Here is a 22,137-nt window from a genome sequence, read left to right on the forward strand (position 1 = left end):
AATCACATTCTGTGAGCCTGGAGGACGGTGGTTCATGGTGGGAACACTTCTTCTGCCCCTCTGGTCGTCACAAAAAACATCTATAAACACACACATCGCCATTTCACATAATTTAGAGGGAACAAGAATCAAATGTGAGCCAATCCGATGATTTTTGTTTTATAGCAAACAAAAAGGAAAAAAGAAAAAAAGTAGACAAAAATGAGGGCATGAATAAGTTAATAAAATATAATCTGGATTTTCAAAATATATACTGAAAATATACCTGACCTTGGTCCTCATTTCATATAAACAACTGATTTAACACCAAACAAACATGAATCAGGAACATTGTGATTGTAGCAGGGGGAAGAAAGCTCAGTCCTAACAAGCTCAAAGCACGTTTCAAGACAGATTTTTACATCCAAATTCATTGAGACATCATGAACAGAAAACTGTACGTGTAAAATTTAATCCTGTACACCGCATTGGTTATGATATCGTCATGGCTTTCCTCTCCTTAATCACACACATCAACAAGCTATATTACAAATAAACATATAAACGACAGACTTCTTCTCATTTTAAAAAGTGCTTCCCAGCTGTGAAGTCTGCAAACGGTTTTTCAAAAGGTTCTGGACAACGCATGTGGCAAGGTGGCTAAATAAACGGACAGGTTCCACATAAATGCCATGAAATGTGCTGTGAGACCGCTCGGAAAGTTTCTCCATTAATAACCGACTCAAGAAAACCTGCAATCAACCCCCCCCCCCCAATTTAAGTCTCTTGTCAAAAAAACCCATGAAAAATGAAGCCAACATCAGTATAGAATGTAGCCCTCTTGTTGTTTTGAGGTAAAGACATCTCTGTACAACCTTTACAGGAGCGAATACTACGAAGCACTGCAGATACTCGTAATGGTCAAAGATTGAGGTACCAATCACACGAAAGCGGTTAAAGTGGGCAAGAAGACAGTTACTCATCTTAAGGATGGCATAAGTAATTTGCCTATTGTCAAGAAGCATCTCTGTGGTGCAGAAAGCTCAAAAACACACAGGTCAAAGAAACGGCTGAAGGAAACATAACTTCAATAGATCCACGCCACTTAAAAGCAAACAAGACCTTCATGTCGATTCTTAAAATAGAAAATCAAAACAGCAAACACATCTTTTTCATATTTGAAAAAGTAGAAAATGTAGGAATTATATGGCAGCTTTAGACAAAATATTGGATACAGAGTAAGCGACGCGACAAACAGAAGTAGTCTTGAGGCAACGTTATTCCCAAATAAAGAGCATCTTCTGTGGGTGACCCGGCTTGTCCTAAAAATGAGAGGTGTTGCGAACACGCGTGAGCAAGAAATGTCATTTCCCCCCAAAGTCAAGTCCACTTTGTCCCGCCTCAGCGTCCACCAGTGATGAGGCGAAAGCAGACTGGACTATCTGAAAGCCAAACGACTCCAGTAGTGACATGTTTTGTTGCGGAGAGAAGGGAGAGGTTAGGGAAGGGGCCAGTTCATTTAAGCCAGACCCTGAAACCCCCTGGACCTTCTGGGCCTTGTGAACTCTGTGCTGGTGCTTGTTGAGGTAGGACTTGGTGCGGAAGGCCTGACCGCAGATCCCGCAGGTAAACTTCTTCTCAGGGTCCGTCTTGGCTTTGGATGCCTCCGGGGAAGCCATGCTGCCCACGGAGGCGCCGTTGCAGGCTAAAGAGGCCATCTCCAGCTCTGGCTCTTCAGATTTGTGGGGAGATTTAAGCTCCTCGCTGTTGGACAATTCCCCGAATGAAGGGTCAGACTCCTCCGATTCCAGGTGAGGACACTTTTCAGCATTTTCTTGGCCGTCTGGGGTGAACGCAGCATGCACCAAAGAGACGAGAGGGATAGAAACAGAAGGGAGCAAACACGGGGTGGGGGGAGGGGGGAGGAAAATAAAAATTAGAAGAAATACAAATGATAATATTGGGTTTGGTAACAAACAACAAATATCCAGTAACTGGGAGGCACCTGGAAATTTTAAATATAAGCTTCTGTCGTTAAAATGTGAAGGGATCAAGCACAAACAAAACACACATTATGAAAACTAATACAAAAATATCAATAGTTAAGCTTTAACAAGACATGACTCCTTTAAAAACAAAACGAAAAAAAAAAAAATGTGGCTACAGCATTTAACCATACAGTCATATAGCTCAGTCCATTTGCCCAGTGTCCAATGAGAATCCTGCTGTGCCCGTCCACACAAATAGGCCATGCTGTAGCACCATGCCCCTGCCCACCCTCCTGCTGGACTGTACTGACCTGTGACAGGCCCATAGGCGGGGAAGCCAGGCACCCCGCTAGAGCGACACTCCCAGAAATATGGAGTCCCACCTGGCTTCCCCATGAGCAGCTCAGGCTGCAAGCAGAGGGTCGAATGGCCAGGCTGGGGAAGAACTGGGTGTCCAGAGAGCCCATGAAAGCGACCCTCTGCCTCAGACGAGGTGAGAAGCAGCTGGCGACTGGCACACAGGTCTACACAGCGCCCAGCCAGGGAGACAGGAAGGGGGGGAGGAACAGACATAACAGGCCGGCGGAAACCATGTGGAGAGAATCATCGTCGTTTCATTACCAGGATTTGATCAACCGTTTGTGCAGACAGTCAACTGGACAAGAAGAGGAGTATGAATGAGTCCATGCCCATGCCCACTCACTAAAGCTGTAAGTGATGAATGAGTCAAGCTTTTTTTTTTTTGTGAGTGCCCTTTTAAGAAAGGACCCAAAGTCACCAAAAAATACTACAATTAAGGTAGCTGTGCAAAACACTTTGAATATCAACCACCCTCAACATCACAAAGATTTTTGTTCATATATGTGGTCCACCTTCTGCATTGGTTTTGAGTTCTGCACACGCCTGTCCTCAACAGTTAAGTTTGTCAGAACAGATACACAGGTTCAATCTGCTGGCCAAAGGCCGAGGAGTCTGGTAATTTGGTGACTGGCTACAACAGAAGAGAATTATAGAGTTGAAACCATTCAGGTCAAGTGTACAACACCAGATGAAGGCAATTAACTGATAAATGGAGATAGGGCACTCCAGAATAAAAATGTAGGTTGTACCAACTCAAATTGGTTTTGTCACAATCCTGCAAGCTGACGAAATAATCAAATTTCATTTTAATATTTTCTATGCAAAAATTCTTGAAACATTCTTTCTTCTAATTGACTGATCAAATCTCAATTCAGCAAAATGGCAGCCCCTCCACCCCCCACCCCCGACCAGCAATTACCGATTTGTCACACTGGATTTTATCTATTTTTTTATTTTATTTTTGGGGGTAATTATGTCCAAAAACAACTAAATTGACAAATAATTTGCTGTAATGGCTGACCTTTTAATTAGCATTTTTCTGTGACTCAGGAAAATACAAAGAGTGCAAGTTTAAAGGGTCTTTTCAAATGCTAAAACATCTATGTAGTGAATCACTAATGAAAAATAGGGAAAGTGCTGGTTAAAGAAATAGCTGCATTTCTGCAAGTTCCGTTTCTGGTTTAATACTGTTCTCAAACCCGAAAACAACATGAAGCTACTATCTGAGGTAAACACATCACAACTGTTATTTAATGCGGTTTACACCCCCCCCCCCCCCCCTCTTTAACAGAATAAAAGAATGATGATTTTTTTTTTTTTTTTTTTACATGTACAACAACTTTAGTTACTTGGACTAATATGTTTAATGCAAAATTGCAATCCTTTGCAAACGTACTGCTTTGTTGCATCATAATTACCATAAGAATTTTCACGAGGGACTGATTAATATGACCTACTATCCAAACCCACTTTTATTCAGACAGATACTTGAAATAACTAAGTTAATCATCCAATGAAGGCTTGATGCAATCCATTACTATATACACTACCTCAACCATTGATTTCTCCCCAATCGGTTTTACGAGGTGCGGCTCTCAGGCCACGGTCTCTATGTTGCCATTTTTTCCCCTGACAGAAATGGCACAACTATGAGGGTTTCCATGAATCCAGGGCAAATGGAGCGTATATTCGGACGATTCATGCAACACTGTGCATAGCTGAACAACTGCTCATGAACCAGCCAAGCAGGTACAGACACGGTTAACCATACGGCCATGGCCATGCTGGACACACACACACAAACATACAAACCCAAGCAGAGGTGACTCAAATCTCAAAATTCATACATTGGCAGGCAGCCCACAAACAACATACATTATACACCTTCAACCAGTGTGTTTGATGAGAGGAACTCAAACCACTTGAATCATTTATACCCAAGTTGTGGATAACAAGCTGTATTTATTCCAGGCGATTAATGTTTTGGGTGAAGCTCTGTGCCAATGATATTACGCAATACTGTGATTAGTACAGTAATGGAATTATTTCTATTCACAAAAAAATGTTTTAAAGTGTCGTGGTACAAACAACATAACCAATTAGAATATTGTAAAGTGGATTTTGATTCCCAGTAAAGTTATTTTGATTAACAGATGATGCGATATGAAATATGGCCGATTCCTGCAGCCATTTTTACAAGTCGTGAGCAGAGTGACATTTCCATCACTACCGAGCTCTTTAACGTGGCACTACTGAGTAAACTTTAGTCACCTACTGAATTTTGAGCAACTTGCTATAGAGTCCAACATAAAAACAACCAATTCATTAAGAGGAGGAAGAAAAAACAACAACATTTTTCTTGCAAAGGTGTGGAATCATTTGGGAAAATGAGGTGACAACAGTAACGTTTCGAGCAGCTTGTAAGCGGGGACGCGTGTATTGCTTGTGTTTCAACAAACACAAAGATGCAGCAGCATGTTTCTCCAGAGAAAGCAGCAGAGCAAATGAAAGCCAGAAACATGAACGCTTGGGATGGGGCGGGCGGCTGCTTGCCTTCCACTGCGCACTGGCGTCCCATGTGGTAAGGAGTGCCGTTGTGCATCTGCAGTTCCCCCCTTGGCTCAGGGAAGGTGTGCATTGTGGCAGTGGGGGGCAGTGGAGAGCCATGATGTGTCTTTATATGCACCTTAAGGTAGGACGCAGTGGAGAAACCTGGGACCAGAAGAACAAAGAACAAGGCAATTGCTTGACACACTCAACGCCTTCGCCTGCGAGACGGGCGTCTTGACACGAGGATCTTGATCCGAGACAGTTTGGGGTGAGAAGATCTCCGTACTCGTTTTTTTTTTTTTTTTTAAGAAAACCATAAAAGAGCCTCCATCTTTTCAACTCCATATTTTAAGAGTAATAGGCATCATTGTCTACATTAAGCTCCTCATTTAAAAGAATAATCAACCGCAGCTACCAAAATACCTTTATTGCTGCTTGTTCGGTATCCCATCACGAAGGAAAAATGCTTTAACTGCCATTTTTTGTTTAGATTCTTTTCCACTTTCAGTGCTTCACCAGTTTTATATTACTTTTCCACGTTTAGATTTCGCTTTCACTCTTTTGTGGAGCTCAATCAGAGCCTTGCCGAGTCGCACAAGTATCTGAAATGGCTCTGAACATAATCTTTTTGCACAATATAATCAGAGATTTGCATTTCTGACAATTACCCATTGTCATTCATGCATATATGGAGTCAACAGAAAGACAAATGCTCAGAGGAGACTTTAAAAGAGCGACCTTTATGAGCCCAAACCACCAGAAAGCCTGAATAACCTGATCAGTGTGTGGTGAATCCCATCTTTCATCAGGTATGAGTTGTGTGTGGAGGGGGGGGGGTTCACCTGCAACTTTCAAGGAGTTGACTCAGTATCAACTTTGGCTGTTGGTTGCCAATTGGCAATAATATGAAGTGTGACTTTATACAAATCATGTACCTCTACCCTCGTGGTAAATACACAGTCTGCAAGAACAGAGAAAATGTCTCACTTCCTCGTGGTGGCAAGAAAAAAAAACCAAGTCAGGACATTTCATAGTTGCTAAGGAACTCATGCGCTAAACTCTCAGGAAATCCTTTACCACTTCAGCCACTTCAAATTTCTGAACAATCACATAACGACGGTAGAAAACCTCATAACAAAAAGGCTGTGGCCAGATGATGTGTCAAGAAATTAAATGTGAAAGCTCCAAAACCTGGAGTGTGACAAAAAGGTACATTCCTCTGTTCTTCGGGAGTACGTACAAAGAAACCTGGATTATTTATGGGAGAACAAAACAGATGAGACAAAGCGCAAAAACTACAATAAATCCAGTTTATATCCCCTTAATTTCTCCAGACACCAGCCTTCCTTGCTAGTGGAGACGACCAAAGCGCTGGCTGCGGGCACCCGGCAGTCCACAGTGACCTTAGACAGACACCTCCTTTAAAATAATGGTCATTACAAACAAAATCATTGAAAAAAAACAATTATTCCCAAAATTTGAAACCAGTGTAATTCTTTATTATGGGTTTCACTTGAAGTTTTACCCTTTGAGATTCAAAAAGGTTGGTGACAGCTGGTATGAGGCAACACTGTTTGATAGGAATTTGTTCCTAAGCCACATGCCCAGCATTGGAAAAAAAAAGAAGAAAAAAGAAAAGAAGAAAAGAGGAGAATTACCTTTGTTGCAAATGCCGCAGTAGTTATGAGTTCCTTCACTGTGTTTCTTGAGGTGGTCAGTCATGTAAGCAGCCCGCAGGAACTTGCCACAAACTTTACAGGGGATTTTGTCCTCATGGCATGCCAAGTGTGACCGGAGGCGATCTCTTGTAGCAAAAGAGGCATTACAAATCTGAAACGTAGAAATGAGCACAATTGTGTTATTGCTACAACCCCTCATTAGATGCTTGTCGTAAAGGTAGAATACGTGTAATTTGGTGTGTGTGTGAGTGAGTGTTACCTGGCACTTGTGAGGTCTCTCTGTCGTGTGTACTTGTTTGATATGTCCATTCAGATGGTCTGGTCTGGAACCAAAAATGTGAAAATAGAAGGTTTGTGTGCATCGGTGTGCTCAGATGTGAATACGCATCTTTCCAACTTTATTTCTCATTAGACTCCATATATATCTGGTTACCGCTACAAAAAAACTACTTTAAAACCCATTACTGCCCTGACATTCCTTTCTTTGAGCTCATCCTACGAATTTTATTTTTCAAATTAATGTAATTTGTTCTCTTGTGGCTTTTACTTAACCAGTTATGTCATTTAAAACATCCACTAGACACTAGCAACTATGACATGATGCTTAAAAAAAGAATTCTGATTCAGCAGTGTGGTTTCTAAACTTTTTGGCCAATGTTTGTTTCTCAAAGGCTTTTTGTTTGGATTATTTTTGTAATGAATCCGGGAGATGAATTCATATGGTTAATAGGGATCATGCTTATACCTGTTTGTCCAGATTTGGGTATTACTGATTGCTTTACGTGAAACCAACTGCGAGATATTTAACACCATCTGAACAATCACCAAATGTGAAATGCCTGCCTTTGCCCATAGTGCGCTGGGATTGGCTCCAACCCCTGCAACCCTGCACAGGATTAAGCAGTGCTGAAGATGGATGGAATAAACACTTGACCAACATTTGTTCTACTCAAAGAAATTGAAGTCAATTGTGAAATACATCACCCCTACATCAACAATTAGAGCTCATGTTATCATTATTAATACAACCTCCTAAAAAATGAAAAGCCACAGATATTTGATGGGAAATGCTATATCTATGTGCAAACTTACAAAAGTGTCACAAAAACAAGGTGAGAGTTGTCTGAGAAAACAACACAAGGGCCCTTTAAGACATTTGAATAAATTCAACAGAAGTGTGACCAAAACCACTGTAGCCAATGGGATCCAGAAACCCAATTCACAAAGTGAAAAACTTGATTTTCATAAAATTGGCACGCCATGCAAGCTTTAGGAACAAAAAGGGAATACATTTGGCAAAGATACTGACTCTAAACACAAGTTTTTGCCTGACCTGACTCCTGAATAGGACTCTCATTGTGAAGCTATCAAGTGTTGCTAAGTGCAAAGTGTCAATTTTCTGTTTTTGCTGCACTGAGCATGTGTATCCTCCACGGCAGTAGGTGGAGGCAGTGAGTTAGAAACAAGGAACCACAAGGCTTGTTAATTGGATTATGTGGATTAAAGCACATCATAATGGCTACAAGCATGTGAAACAACTGAGATGGTCAAAGCTGATTTTAATGCAAAAGCTGATGGTTTAATGGGAATGTCTGCTGTTGAAATGTTACTAAAGCCTCATCTTTATGTTTTAGATTAAATTCAGAGTCGTTTCATCATTAGTGTCTTGATTTTTTTTTTTTTTTTTTTTGGGGGGGGGGGGGGGGGGGGGGTGTTTTGTGAATAGCCTTTAGACTCCGGTCCCTGTCGGTAGTTTTGGGTGGGTTAAAAACAGTGTGCATTGTTTCTCTTAACTGTAAAAACATTGTCCACGGCCACTTCAGCTCACCTTGAGAAACCTTTACCACAGCTTTGGCACACGTACGGTTTTCCCACCGAGCCGTCGTGGGACCGCACGTGATACGACATCCTGTCCTTTCGTTTGAACCGGAGCCCGCACACCGGGCAGGCGTACGGCTTCTCTCCGGAGTGGGACAGCTTGTGTCGGTTCAGGTGGTACACGTCGCGGAAAACTTTCCCGCAAATGTCACAGCCGACGTGCCGCCTGGTCCTCTCCCGCTTGCGGCCGTTGTCCAGCGTCAGTCCCGCGTGGAGCTGCACGCCGTTCTCCAGCAGCCCGGCCTGCGGCAGCAGGGAGATGCCGCTCGGGGATGACAGGCTGTCCATGGCGGCGTGGACGCCTCCACTGGAGGCTCCGTGTTGCGCCTCGTGGTTCTTCAAGCGGGAAGCCTCCGTGAAGGCTTTCCCGCAGGTCCCGCACGGAAACAGTCCGTTGTCTTTCAGAATGCTGTGAGTCAACTGGACAGCCTCCGCGGGTGCTCCGGGTTTCTTCGGTCTCCCCCTGCCCCTCTTTGACCCCGGAGATCCCGCGTCGTGATTGAACGCGTTCCCCGTCATGTCCGCCGACGGGGACCCGGGCATCCCCTCGACGGGCTCCAACATGGGCACGGAGGACTGGCCCCCGTCCTCCAGCACCCCGGCGGCGGGGTTCCCCCCCGCGTCCACCTCCATCTGGGTATTGTTAGCAAAGCTCTGGCCGTTCACCAGAATCCCCGTCCCGTTCACCGCAGCCTGGTGAGCCACCGGGAAGCCCACCTCCGGAGCCCCCGCGGCCTGAAACAGGCTGGCGTCTCCCCCGCGGGAGGTCGGGACGAGGATTTGGACGTTGGACTGTTTGATGACCTCCTGGCAGATCTCGATCACCGAGCGCATCAGCAGGAACTTGGCAGCTGTCATCAACTCCGGGAAGCACTCGAGTCGCACCACGATCCTGGAGGTGTAGGCGAAGTCCAGGATGTCTTTAAAAACTTTCGGGCTGATCGTGTGCATCTCCAGCTCCTTGGCGTCGCCGTCGCCCTCCGCCTGACGGTCGAAGACCGACTCGAAATACTCGCTGCAGGCGGCCAGCACCGCTTTGTGGGCAGGGAAGCTCTCCTCGCCGACGCGCAGGATCACATCGCAGAACCTGCCTCCATCTTTCCTCTGAACGTTGAGGTTGTGTAGCATCTCCGCACTGTGCTTGCTCACCTGGTAGGTGTACGAAGAAGTCCAAGACGGCTCCGCTACTTTCTCCATACCGAATGCATCCAATAACAATGGTTGTTCGCGGCGACGGTGGGAGAAATGACGGACTGCGCGTTCACGGCGTCGACTTACAGAAAGCAGCAGCAGCAGCAGCTAGCTCCAAAAGCCTAAAAATCGGCCGCCCCTCCCGTCGTTTTAGCATCTAATGTTAGACGTTAGCAGCAGCAGCAGCGGGGAAAAATGGCAGCCCCCCAGCTTCCTGTGAACTCTGACCCGGCTTTCTTCAGGGGTGGGGGTCGCTCTTGTTTTGGACCTGCGTGCTTTGACCAGAAATCTGCATTTTGTTTTTTGGACGCGATTCTGTGGCTGTCGCCGCGGTTCCTTCTGAGAATCGAGCCCCGGCAACACCGCGGGGGGGGGGGGGCTTTTCGTGTCTCTTAGCGGCTGAACGTTAGCACGCAGGTCTCTTCCTGCCTGGTGTTTGTGTGTGTGTGTTTAGAAACCCCTCCCCCAACCACAGACCCGAAAAAACCCCTTCTCTGTGAGCAAGGGCGGAGTGTGGAAACGGAGGCACCTGGGCACAGGCCGATACAAGAGCCCCCACTTGTTTCATTATAACAAAGATGTACAGACACAAATAATAAAACCAACCCAAAACGTAAAGGCACGATGCGTCTCTCACAAGCTTGCGTTTCCAGAGCCGTTCTTTTTTGGTTAGATCTAATGTCCTATCCATCTTTTCAGCATTTCACACTTTTTGCCCCGTCTTCATTAATATGTCTTTTATTTACAGTGACGTTTAATGTGAGACTTTTTTGTAGTTTGGTTTTTTTTAAAGATCTGACAATGTATTAATCATTGGTCTTGTTTACACTATTAGTGATGTTAATCTCAATTCAAAGTAGCTTAGTTTGGTTGAATTGTTTTTGTTCACATTGTAACATTTGTGTTGTCTGTCCATTTTCATTTCTTTTTTCAGTTAGAAACAAAAGTACAGAAGGGTATCCTCAACTTCTGATTTTGCAAGCCATTTTCTCTGTGGGTGCTTAATTTCCTGAAGCTCTTATCAAATAAACCAACCTTTGAGTTTTAATTGGAAACTCAGCCTTTCCATTGAATGGATATCCTGGATGATCTCAAACCAGAACACCTTGTTTTGGCATTTTCACTTTGTGCAAGTTCCTAGATATCCTATTTTACCAGTAACCTGCCTACTTTCTTGCACAGCTCCATCAATCCCCTATAAAATTGTAAATTTGATCCCCCTCCTTAATCTATTTTTATATCCTTAGCACTGCACTCTTTTCTTACCCATCTTGTTTGTATGTTCTGTGGTGCACGGTGCACCCCCCCCCCCCAGTTTTTGTTGTACTCCCCTGTACCATGACAAATAAAGCCGATTCTGATTCACAGGTTTTAGCATTTGTTATTTTTACTAATAAAAATGCATTAATGTTCAGATATAACCGTAGTTCCGCATCTTGTGCCAAAAACATTGAAGGCATTTTGGTACAATTTCAAGTACAAATTTGCACAAAAAAAAAATCAGTACAATTTAGACCAATACAACTCCATCAAGTATGGCCTCTGCAGTCATACAATTTAGTCTATATCCTTGGTCTTTTTTTAAAGTGAAATTTAGGATGCGTTCAGCAATTTCGAAGAGTAAACCGATTAATGGTATGGCAGTCAAGACTTGGAAATGAAAACCATCAAACAGAAGTGTTTTACTGAAGATTTTTATTTATTAATTCTATTTGTGCTTTTTATAACTTAATAGCACACAAACTGAATCCCAACAACCCTCAAAATGTGAGCAGTGCTGCCCTCTTAGTGACAAGTAGGATTGGTAAGGATACAGTCAAAACAAAAACAAAAAGGCACAGCCAGGTTGCTGCATCCTCCTGGAGGTGTCTTGAAATGCTCCATGTCAATAGAAAAGGGCCACAAGCCATTTCATGAATGAAAATGTGCAGGGTGCACCATCGTTCCTCATCAACCCAACATTTCTCAGTAGCAGTGGCCCTTCCCTAGAGTTGTCGGGGAAAATTAAGTTGGACATGACAAAAGGAATGCTCCCAGCACTCAGTGACTTTGTCTCTTGCCATGTTTTCCAGCCGAACTACACGATTGTTTCACGTTTGCCTTGCCAAGGAAAAAAACAAAAACAAAAACGCAAAAAACACCATAGCTATATACAGAGAAGATTCTTTCCCATGTTCTGTACAATCGAGCCTATACATTTACTGTGCAGTCCAATACAAATAAGAAAAAAAAAATTCACTCAGCTGGCCAAACAAATCTCCATCGCTTGCCTCATCAAAAGCAGTGACTTCAAGGTTGAAGACAAAGCATGGCTAGATGTCCTGTTCTGGGAACGGTCAAATTAAAGTTCACATTTTCTTGGTAATGAGATGGAGATGCGTAAAAAAAAAACCTAATCAAAAAAGAACTTTCCAGCGCTTCTTTTTCCTTATGGCCGGAACTCCAATTCATCTACACTTATGACCTTGGCTGGCATGGAAGGAAGTGGCTGCTCGAGCACATCTGATCCAAACCACTTGGCAAGACCAAGAGGGGGACTGCCTCCGTGTCGCTGCGAGCCATTTGTCCGGTGGGGACCTTGACTCTGAGTGCCTTGGACATTGGGATGCACTGCACAGGAAGACAAACAGGTTAATGACAACCCTGACATTTGCATCCACATCATGAAAATTGGTTTACAACACAAGTTTACAAGACTCTTGATACAATTTTTCAAAGTTTTACTAGTCACCGTTTTCACTCACTTTGCCTTTGTTGCTGAAGCTGCTGCTGCATTACTGCCAACTGCATCTGAGTATTTGATCTGGGAGGTAGAAGTGGATGCCCTGTTACAGGGTACAGCGGTTGTCCAAGGAGGGCGGGAGGCAAGCCTTGAAGTTGTGCAAGGTCAACATGTGATGGCAATATACCTTGGGAGTACAATTAAAGATGATCAGTAATGATGAAATATTCCCCATTTCCATCGTTAAATTTAAAAGCGCATCAAAGTTGAAATGACACCAACCTGCTTGGACAAGAGCAGGTCCCAGCTGCTGGGGCTGGATACCCTGTGCCAGCATTCGTTGAACCACACTGGGGTGAAGCTGGGGGGGAGGGGTGGGACGCGCCATAGGTACATGGGACATCATTGGCACCGAGTAGATGGGACGAGGGAAAGACGAGGACGGCCCTGGAGGTGCCATAGTGGGTGTGTGCTGCCCGGTGGAACCAGGCCTGAGACGCTCTTGGTCCTTGCTTGGCACAGTCTGCAAGCCGGTCTTTATCCCTCCCTGCTGGCTGACATTCCCATCCATCACTTCCATATACAGATTTGGGGAGCTCCTTTCTGCAAGTGTAAACATGCACAGGTCAAGGTTTCAGAGCTTTAACAAGTAGAAAACTTTGAAGTTGCAGCCAATTGAAAATACCATCTTGAGAATGTCCTGCCGACTCCTCCTTAGTCTCTGAACGACCCGACGGCTCATCCCTGCTCTTTTCTTTTGTTGCATACATTTTGCGGATCACAGCTGTAGGTGTGAAGGACGGCGACAGCTACAAAAAGTAGAAGATTTACTAGCAATGCAAAGGGATGCATAAATTACAAATAAGCTATTTTGAGAAAAGTATTTTAAATCCTAGACAAAGTTTCAAGGCACACACCATGCTTGTGACTGGATTGCCTGGAGAGCTTCGTCCAGCAGGCTGCGGACCTGGTCCAGGGGAGTGAACCATTCGCTGTTGCCTATTAAATAAAGCACATCACAGTATGAGCAATCATTATGCTGAACCACAGTTCCATTCACCAATGTCGTGTTTTACATAGAGCATAATCTACATTTGTAGTTATTCCAGTTAAAGTGGATTTATAAGAACGTGATTGTGAAAAATGTCACCAACAGATATTTCTGGGTTTGAAGAAGAAAACAACCAACTAAGCTGAACCAGATTGACACTATTTTCGAGCGCCACTACAATACTTTAAATGTTAACGCCAGAAACAAACCTGTTACGAAAAGACTTGTCCTGTTGTTGCTTGCTGTAGCCCGACTGAAATGAGTGGTGGGCGTGCAGAGCAAGGTCTTGCTGAAATGCCAGAGCCTCCAGTTCTGCTTGACTGATGGGCATGGATAATGCTCTCATCTACAACAACAAATACACAGATCAGGTGACCCAACACATTAAAGTACATTGGAGAAAGCACATTAATCCCAAATAATATTTCAACTTCAAATAAAAAACTGAGGACTCTGCAAGACAACCGAGGCATTGACTAATTTGATACGGATTTGGGTCACATTTAGATATAATGCAAATGTGATTGCATACGATTTCTGATACAAACGTGTTACCTGTTGGTGCGCTGCAGATCCAGGACTTATAGACCTGTGCACATCAGCAAACTGCTCTGGCAGCATAGACTGTGGTCCCACAGAAAAACCTGGGAGGTGCATAAGAGAGCTCTTAAATGTTTTTTAATAAACATTTCAGGAAAAATACTTGTTGGCAACCAATCCAATAGGTGTCTGGGTTGATTTTTAAAACACAATTACTGTGGACACTGGGGGTTGAGTCATTAACCCCCCCCCCCCAAAAAAAAAAAAAAACTATTCTAAACCACTCTTTCACCATAAATATAAGCACAGCCTTCATCTTGTAGTGAAGTTTTTTTTGTTTTTAACCAATTGAGCATTCCTTCACTTTGCCAAGCAAAGAACAGAAATATACCAGCCCATCCAGTTGAATTAATTCCACACGAGCAATACATTGATAAGGTGAAAGCATTTCCAATTAGAGGCATCAAAGAAAAACAAAGTTTCTCTGCAAACGTGGAGGAATCAAATTTAACCGAATTGGGAAAAACTGCATTACAGATGTACCTGCAGAGTGTTGCAGCAGCCTTGTGAAGTAGTCCGGTGACGGTGCCCTCTGGGGAAAGAGTGGAGGTGAAGGCGCCTTGTGTAGAAGACTGTGTAGCGGGACAGCGGGGGCAGGAGCATCAGAGCTGCCCAGCAGGCTACTGAGCTGCGTAGGAGGGCTACTCCGACCTCCCAACAGCTCCTACAATAGGAAATAAAATCAGTTCAACAATTGCCTGTGCAGTTTATTGTGACTGGACAATAAGAGAAGAAACATCAGATTTAGTTACATTTTCTTCCTCCGTCTCATTATGTTCCAATGAAATTGACATTTTGGACAGTGGGTCATTTTCACAAAAAATTTATCTTTACATCAGTCTCAGCCTTACTTCTTGAGCTTTTGGAATTGTGAACTAAATCTCCCACACAGGTACATTCAGAGAGACACCTCATCCAACTATTTAAAATGTTAGATTTTGGAACCATTAATTTAAAAGTTAAGCCAATGCTGGATATCTTGTGCCAAAAACATACCAAAACCATCTACTGTAGAAGGCATATAGAGTTTACTGTACAACTATCAGCATATTTCAAAACGTACAGACCTGGAATATGTTTTTCTGCTGCTGAGCAGGTACCTGGCCATCAGACAGCGTTACCACAGCTGGGTCAGACGTTTGCTGTGTTGTGAAAAGAAAGAAATTGAGGGATTGCGACGCTGGCCAACAACTATAATGCATCCTGTAAAGCATTTCATAATGGAGAATACACGTTACACATTTCAGATTTTTCGAAAACCTCAACTCTTAAAATGTCAGAGGAATCTAGATATACAAGTTCAAATCAAAGTGTCCCTCATGCAAGTCAATGTAATTTTTCACTAGTGTTCATACATCCAGTGGCAATATGCATAATCTCAGTGAAACGATCCACTTTTGGCCTGTCTTGCATTAAAGCACCATCACAAATATATGCCCATCAAGTCATCCCCCCCCCCTCCCCAGATAGCCTGGTTCAGGCTAAAAGCTTGCATTCATCAACAGGCGCAAGTTTACCCTCTTCATTTTAGCATACAATGTCACTATTGCCTTTTGGAGAAGCAAAACTCTCAGAAATACTTACATTGCTTGTGCTGGTTTTGGGGTGAGCTGGCAGAGTTCCACTTGCCTTCATGCTGCTGACCAGTTTATTAAAGGCCGACATGTCAGTGTCTCGTGAGCGTGGACGGACACTCGTCCCACCAGTCAGAGCCTCCTCCAAGTGCTCGGCCATGAAGGGTGTGCTATTTCCCCTCTGTGGAGGAGGCACCTTTCGTACCTGTGGTTCAGAACCGAGCTTCATTGCCTTCATTTCTCCCTCCACTTCCTCCAGTGAGAGCACCACCCCAGAGTTAGCTGGAACAGGGAAGAAAACACACACACACACACACACACACACACACACACACACACACACACACACACACACACACACACACACACACACACACACACACACACACACACACACACACACACACACACACACACACACACACACACACACACACACACACACACACACACACACACACACACACACACACACACACACACACACACACACACACACACACACACACACACACACACACACACACAGAGCCAATATGCAAAATGGACTAGTATAAAGAAAGACAAGTTTCTCTGATGAGAGAACGCAATACTGTATATGTGGGGGGATTTGGGATGCCAAATGCCAATATGGGAAAAGCACCAACAGTGGATGAGTGGGTTGATGTAATATGATTTCTTCAAGATGGAGAGAATTACATTTGCTACAAGGATGGAATGGGAAAGGTGAATTAATTATTAAGCCAGAGAGGCCATTTTTTGTATAATGTTAAAGGCATGGTTTCTTTTTCATGTACTGGCCAGGTTCACTTCATGACCAAAGTTTTTCCTATTCCATTTAGTTGTATTTAAGTGAAGAATGTGTTTTATAAGATGGAAGGAACATTAATCTGTCCAATTTATACAGGTTTGGATGTGTTGTGGGAATTTAACTGTAATGTACAGATGAATGCCAAAGGCAAAATGTTATCTGGAGAATTTTGTGAACCATGAAAATACCAATAAAAACAATTAAAAAAAAAAAAGCGGGCTGCCGAATACAAAAAACACAAGGTAAAGTGTACTAAATGGAATGGAGTAGTGTGGATGAGCTATTAAAGTATTTCGTTCCCCAATTGCTTGAGATCAAGATTGTTAATTGATTGCATTTCTTTATAGCGCTTTAACAAAGCACTAATTGCCCGGTGTCTTTTAGTAAACACTGGCAGGTGTTAGTTAAGCAGCAAGTACAGGACAATTACTTAATGCACACTCAACACATTTTCTTGAAGATAAAATGAAAATACAAAAGAAAAATCTTTTGTATTTCAGAAAAAGCAACACTGAATAGCAGAGTTAATTGTTTTTCTTTAATTTAATGTAGTCGTACTTACTGCTTTCCCTTAGCCGAGCCTTGTTGACCGACAGAGTTGAGAGAAGGGGCTTCAGGTCTACTTTGGCCTTATGGAGCAGCTCCAGGATATCCACCTTCTCCTTGCATTCTGATGATTGAATAGGTGTGAAGAATGAGGCAGGACCTTGGCTGGGAGATGTGCAGCATGGCTCAAGTCCTTTAAACAGTTGAAGGTTTAAGACATCCAACATATTTAAAAAGGTAAGAATTTAGTTGCGTCAGTATGGGTAGAGCAAGATAACAGAACAGTTGCATAATACTGAGTGACTTGTTGGAGCAGCAGTCATTCACATTTGTCAATCTGTGAATTTTTCAACTTGTGTATTCAAACGATTAAAAGCACTTCTGCCTTACTTATAAAACTTTAGATCTCACTTTCGTGAGTTGGTCTAACCGAATCATCCAAATAACCTACTGTTCACACCATGTCGAAAATGTAGGTCGACTGAATTGCATCTGCTGTGTTAGATTAGCCTCTGTTGAGAGAATCTAATCACTTACCTGCTAGTTTGTCCAACTCCTCATGAGGTGTGGACCTCAAACTACTAGACCGACTGGCCGATGGACTCAAATTACTTGAAAACCACTGGCTGAAGCGGCTGGCCGATACAGGCCCCTCCCCCAAAACGTCTTCTATCATCTGCAATACAGGATAGGCTTGTCAGATCAAGAGAAACCCACAAAGCAAAATGCAAACCAAGGTGACAATACCAGAAGGAAACACTTTCAGGCGGTTTTCCATCGATTTACCAATAAATGTACTACAAGATTAAGGTAAAAGACAACATATGGCCATATACAAACCAGTTATTGTCCAATAGAACACTTCCTTTGACAGGGCTAAAAAAAAAAAAAAAAAGGGGGGGTATGGGTTGCAACTTGTGCCATAGACTAAGTTTTTATGCTGAATGTCTTTCCCGTTTCAACCAGGATTCAAACTCAAGTCATGTCTTGGTGCGAGACACTAAAATATGGCGATTCGATCAATCCTCCTACTGAAGTGGTATCAACGATTCTGAAACTACAAGGATGGGCATACATTTGAATAGTTGTGAGCATTTCAGTCCCTCCCTCACCCCATGCAGTAGCCTATTGGAGGGAGAGAAAAAAAGTACCAAGCAGTGACAATGCTCCCGAGCAAAGACCTGTGACTTCAAGCCAAGGCAGCAGAAACATCTTGTTGGCAGAAACATCAGAATAAATTGCCAATTTGATTCTATAAAAAGTTAGAACCAAGCTGGACGTTCCCTTTTTTATTGATTTCAAACCATTAAGACAGACATGACTTGCAAAGAGTGCCTTTTGGTTTAGAGAACATTTGAAAACTTCTACTGTGAAGCTCAAGTCCATGTTAATATTTCATTAAAAAAAGACATCCCACTCGTAATGACACACGACATTCGCACCTTCACCCAAACAAAGCCACAGTGCACCTCAAGTACTCACAGAGGCCAGTCCTGGCATGGTCTTCTCAAGATTAAAGAACTCATTAAAGTCAAAATCTCCAGTTGACTGCTCTGGCAAAACATCAGGGTGGGGGACCTCTTGATCAGCTGAAGATCGCAGACCCACTTCTTGCTCCTCGGCCTGTCCACCATTGCATTCCACTGCAGCAGAGGTTACATGTGACATGCAAACAATTAATCACACTCAAACAGCTCTCCAAAACAAGAGCCTAAAGTGTACAACAACACAATTATAAAATGAATCAAGAGTCTTTTACATGCCTTCTTTTATAGACTCTGTACGCTTCCTGGATCGCCTGGATTTTCGTTTGTCATCCTCCAGGATTTTGTCATCAAATCCAATGAGCTCAATGGTCTCAGACTGGCTGGTGGGACCCGCAGAGAACCACTCTGGCTCTTCCTCTGCATAGGAGTCATTCCTTCTTCTTTCACTGAAGACACGTTTGTCACCAAAATCTCTCTGAATGACAAAAACAATGTCAACACCTTACTGGGGTCAAATAAAGCCCTTTTCCTGCCAGTAAATCTTTGAAATTAAGATGGTTAAAGAGAACATCTCTGGAGACAATGGGCTCATTTTGCTGAAGATTGAACTCCATTGTCTGGTATTCAATTCCGTGCCTGCATGTTTTAGGTCTCTCCCGCTTGCACACTTTAATGCAATAAGGGGCTCGTTATTGGGCATTTCTACAAGCTTGATGATGACATCTTTAGATTGAGGTGTGCTGACACTTCGAGAGAGTTAAAACATACAGGACGTCGGCCTTCAATACCCAGGATTGAATTCCCCTGGTCTAAAGCGTCTTTGAAAACTTAAAATGAAAACTGTACCATTTTTGAAACTCCATAGTTTTTCCTCTTTATATTGAATTTATCAGTCATTCACAGGATCATTGTTAAAATGTCTTAATATTGAATTGGAATGTGCTATGAAGAAAAACATGCAAAAGAAAAAAACCAACCCTGAATCTTTTATCCTTAAAATCTCTCTCACGATCCCTCTCTTTCTCTGCACGGGCTTCTCTCTCAAATGCACGGGCAGCTATTATGCGGCCACTGCCGATTCTGCGTGCACCTCCAAGACGAATAGTCTCATTTTCTTTATTTTCCAGGGGGCTGACTGGGCGACGAGTGTGGGGTGCAGGTACAGCATTGCCTTGACATCCACCTCCAAAGCTACGTCGCTGAGGGCTCAGTACAACATCCAGATCGTCCTCCTTCAACCGTTCACGGGGATCTAGACAAGTTGCAGAAAATATGGTAGTTTCAGTAGTGGTGGAGGGACCATTGAAAGTGACTGGTAGAGTAAATCAAATAGTTTTTATCTTTACAGGACATCCGACAGGCTACATTATTTTGCCTTTTAGGCGTTTCAGATTTCTATATTTACCTGGGAGTCTTCGCTTCAGGGGAACTCTATCCTCCCCATAATCCTTCTTAAAACCGTCCACAGGAGAGCTTCGCTCTGAAGTCGGATACAGTGAGGCATGCCATTTCTCAGGATCCCAGACGCCTTCACTGTATTAATTAAATTACACAATTGAAAAAACGTTAATGACTTGTGTGCTAATTGGTAAAGCTTTACCAATTAGCAGACAAGTCATTAACATTTTACAATATATCACAAGGAACAGAATGTTACTTGATTACTATGATCTTCAAGATATTTTCTTACAATACTAAAGCATGGTCTAATCAAAAGAATGCAAACCATGATTTAAAAATTAGTCTTCGGTTACAATATGAACTTTGTTCCACAAGGAGAGAAGACTCAACTCTCCAGATTATATATCCATAATTTTCACAATATGAGTAACTTGGTCATATGGGATTGGTGAAAAACTGTATATTCATCCAAACAACTGATTTAAGACATTTTCTTGTGACAAAATGGAAAATAACTGAACCACCACTTCTTTAAAGCTGATTTTACGGAAATCCTAGCTATCCATCGCAATAGGGCACATTTTCTACCCAGTGAAAAGTCCTTACCTGTCATATTTTTCAGAGAGACATTCGGGTCTTTCATTGGATATTGGCAATTCCTTTATTTCCAGCAGTTCCTCCTGTAAAATTGACAACGACTATATAAATGAATTGAACAATACATAGTTACTAAATAATCCTTAAGCAGGGCTTTCTAATCACCTTGGTATATCTGTGAGGGGCTGTAGCTGCTGGCTGTTTGGACTCATCCACAGCAACATCTTCATTCTTCTGTTCTTCATAGGCATCTTTCTCCATGACTGATTTAAGACGGAACAAACTGCTCGTAAGCCAACAGCGAATCTGATTGTGAGAAGCAGAGAATAAGTTTTTAAATCATTAAGACTTTTTCAAGAAACATGCCACCACATCCCGGAACGTACGGGGGGGGGGGGGGGGGGGACAACTTGGTAAATCTGTGTATGTACTAGAAACAAATCGCAACAGTCGTGGTCTTACCTAAAACATCACAACGGGTACAGACGAAGAGAGGAAATTACTAAAATAATGACAATGACTCTTGGTCAACGTGGAAGTTAGGAACCATGGGGCTCATTCAGCCAATGACAAGAGCCAATTAACTAAAAGCACACAGGTGATGTGGCTGGGCGGTCACCGCGGACTACAAACAGGTGCTGTTAATTGACAAATTAGCATCAACGGCGAAACAGGAAGCGAAGCCGCTGGTAATTTCTACGTATACACAAATATCCAATCCTACTTTGAACAAACGTTACTCAAAAAGAGAAGTTAAAAAAAAAAATAAAGATGGAAAATAATAGGTTACCTGGATTGAGATGCGGTCCCCACACACACACACACACACACACACACAAACAAACAAACAGGTAGCGGTGCTCACTGATCGTGGTATTAAGAAAAATAAATCAACAAAGCTTGGCTTGTATATTTAGAAAAAAAAAATACTAATGGGCAACTTACTCAGATTGAACACTGTGTGGAATCCGAGTCGCTAAAGGCCGAGCAGTGGTACTTCACGTTAGTTAGCAAGCTAGCTAGCCTAGCCCCTTCAGCTAGCTAACTCACTAACTAGCCGGGGAATGGGGATAATGCCCACCCAGCGAGCACCAAATCCTACACCGGTAACCTGTTGTTATGGTTTCACTAAATGCGCACTGTCGTGGGGTAACTTGATACAAAAACACGGGTCTCAATTACAAATTGAATCGCTCGGAAACTGTAAATAATCGCCTCCTCTTTCTCTGTTTTCTAAGTCGTAGCAGCAATTTTCCTCTGATCACCGCTTTAAGAAGGTCCTGGGGAAGATTAGACCGTGCCCAGCGCGCCTATAGAAAATTCTCCCTTGTTTGTTGTGTTTGGGCAATAATGAGTTTAAGTACACATGTTAAGACAATTAAATCCCGCATAAATATACGGATAGTTTTTTGCGGCTATGCCAACGATTTAATAAATTGTATCTATATTTTTAAGCTATGATGTGTACTCATTTTAGAACTTTTGACGGGCAATATTCAGGGCAGCTGCTGCGTGTCTCTGGGTTTGCTCGTTTTGTTGTTCTCCAATGCGCTGTGGATAACAGTTCTTTGTGAGCAGACATACCCCGCCCTCACGGGCAGCCCAGGCTTGACAAAGCGTGTCAGTTGTTAGTCCAACAAGTAAGCGGGCGTGTTGTTTGATTCTAAAGAGCTCGACGAAGCAAATATGTCAACATTTCTTCTTCAATCATTAATGCTATTAT

At 43.0% G+C, this 22,137-nt stretch overlaps 2 protein-coding genes across 5 annotated transcripts; both read right to left on the reverse strand.

The window, feature by feature from the left end:
- Positions 1-843: 843 nt before the first annotated feature.
- Positions 844-9,716, reverse strand: patz1 (POZ/BTB and AT hook containing zinc finger 1). The gene is made up of 6 exons (XM_080495137.1): positions 8,385-9,716; positions 6,816-6,879; positions 6,536-6,707; positions 4,881-5,039; positions 2,279-2,491; positions 844-1,822 (listed from the first exon to the last, which is right to left on the reverse strand). Exons 1-6 carry the CDS (start codon positions 9,629-9,631, stop codon positions 1,344-1,346), a joined length of 2,334 nt encoding a protein of 777 aa, XP_080351263.1. The 5' UTR covers positions 9,632-9,716; the 3' UTR covers positions 844-1,343.
- A 1,587-nt stretch (positions 9,717-11,303) lies between these two features.
- eif4enif1 (eukaryotic translation initiation factor 4E nuclear import factor 1) lies at positions 11,304-21,663 on the reverse strand. 4 transcript variants are annotated; one of them, XM_080495113.1, is made up of 19 exons: positions 21,360-21,663; positions 20,580-20,720; positions 20,424-20,497; positions 19,822-19,949; positions 19,394-19,668; positions 18,693-18,891; positions 18,412-18,572; positions 17,467-17,605; positions 16,946-17,122; positions 15,583-15,854; positions 15,066-15,140; positions 14,482-14,662; positions 13,954-14,042; positions 13,608-13,744; positions 13,265-13,346; positions 13,033-13,156; positions 12,630-12,950; positions 12,370-12,534; positions 11,304-12,235 (listed from the first exon to the last, which is right to left on the reverse strand). In XM_080495113.1, exons 2-19 carry the CDS (start codon positions 20,673-20,675, stop codon positions 12,054-12,056), a joined length of 2,877 nt encoding a protein of 958 aa, XP_080351239.1. In that variant the 5' UTR covers positions 20,676-20,720; positions 21,360-21,663; the 3' UTR covers positions 11,304-12,053. The 4 variants fall into 4 exon arrangements, with proteins under 4 accessions (XP_080351239.1, XP_080351241.1, XP_080351238.1 ...); XM_080495115.1 differs by having other exon boundaries at positions 16,946-17,053; positions 21,205-21,663; XM_080495112.1 differs by having other exon boundaries at positions 21,205-21,663.
- Positions 21,664-22,137: the final 474 nt, after the last annotated feature.

Source organism: Blennius ocellaris, assembly GCF_963422515.1.
Source record: "Blennius ocellaris genome assembly, chromosome: 4".
NCBI lineage: Eukaryota > Metazoa > Chordata > Actinopteri > Blenniiformes > Blenniidae > Blennius > Blennius ocellaris.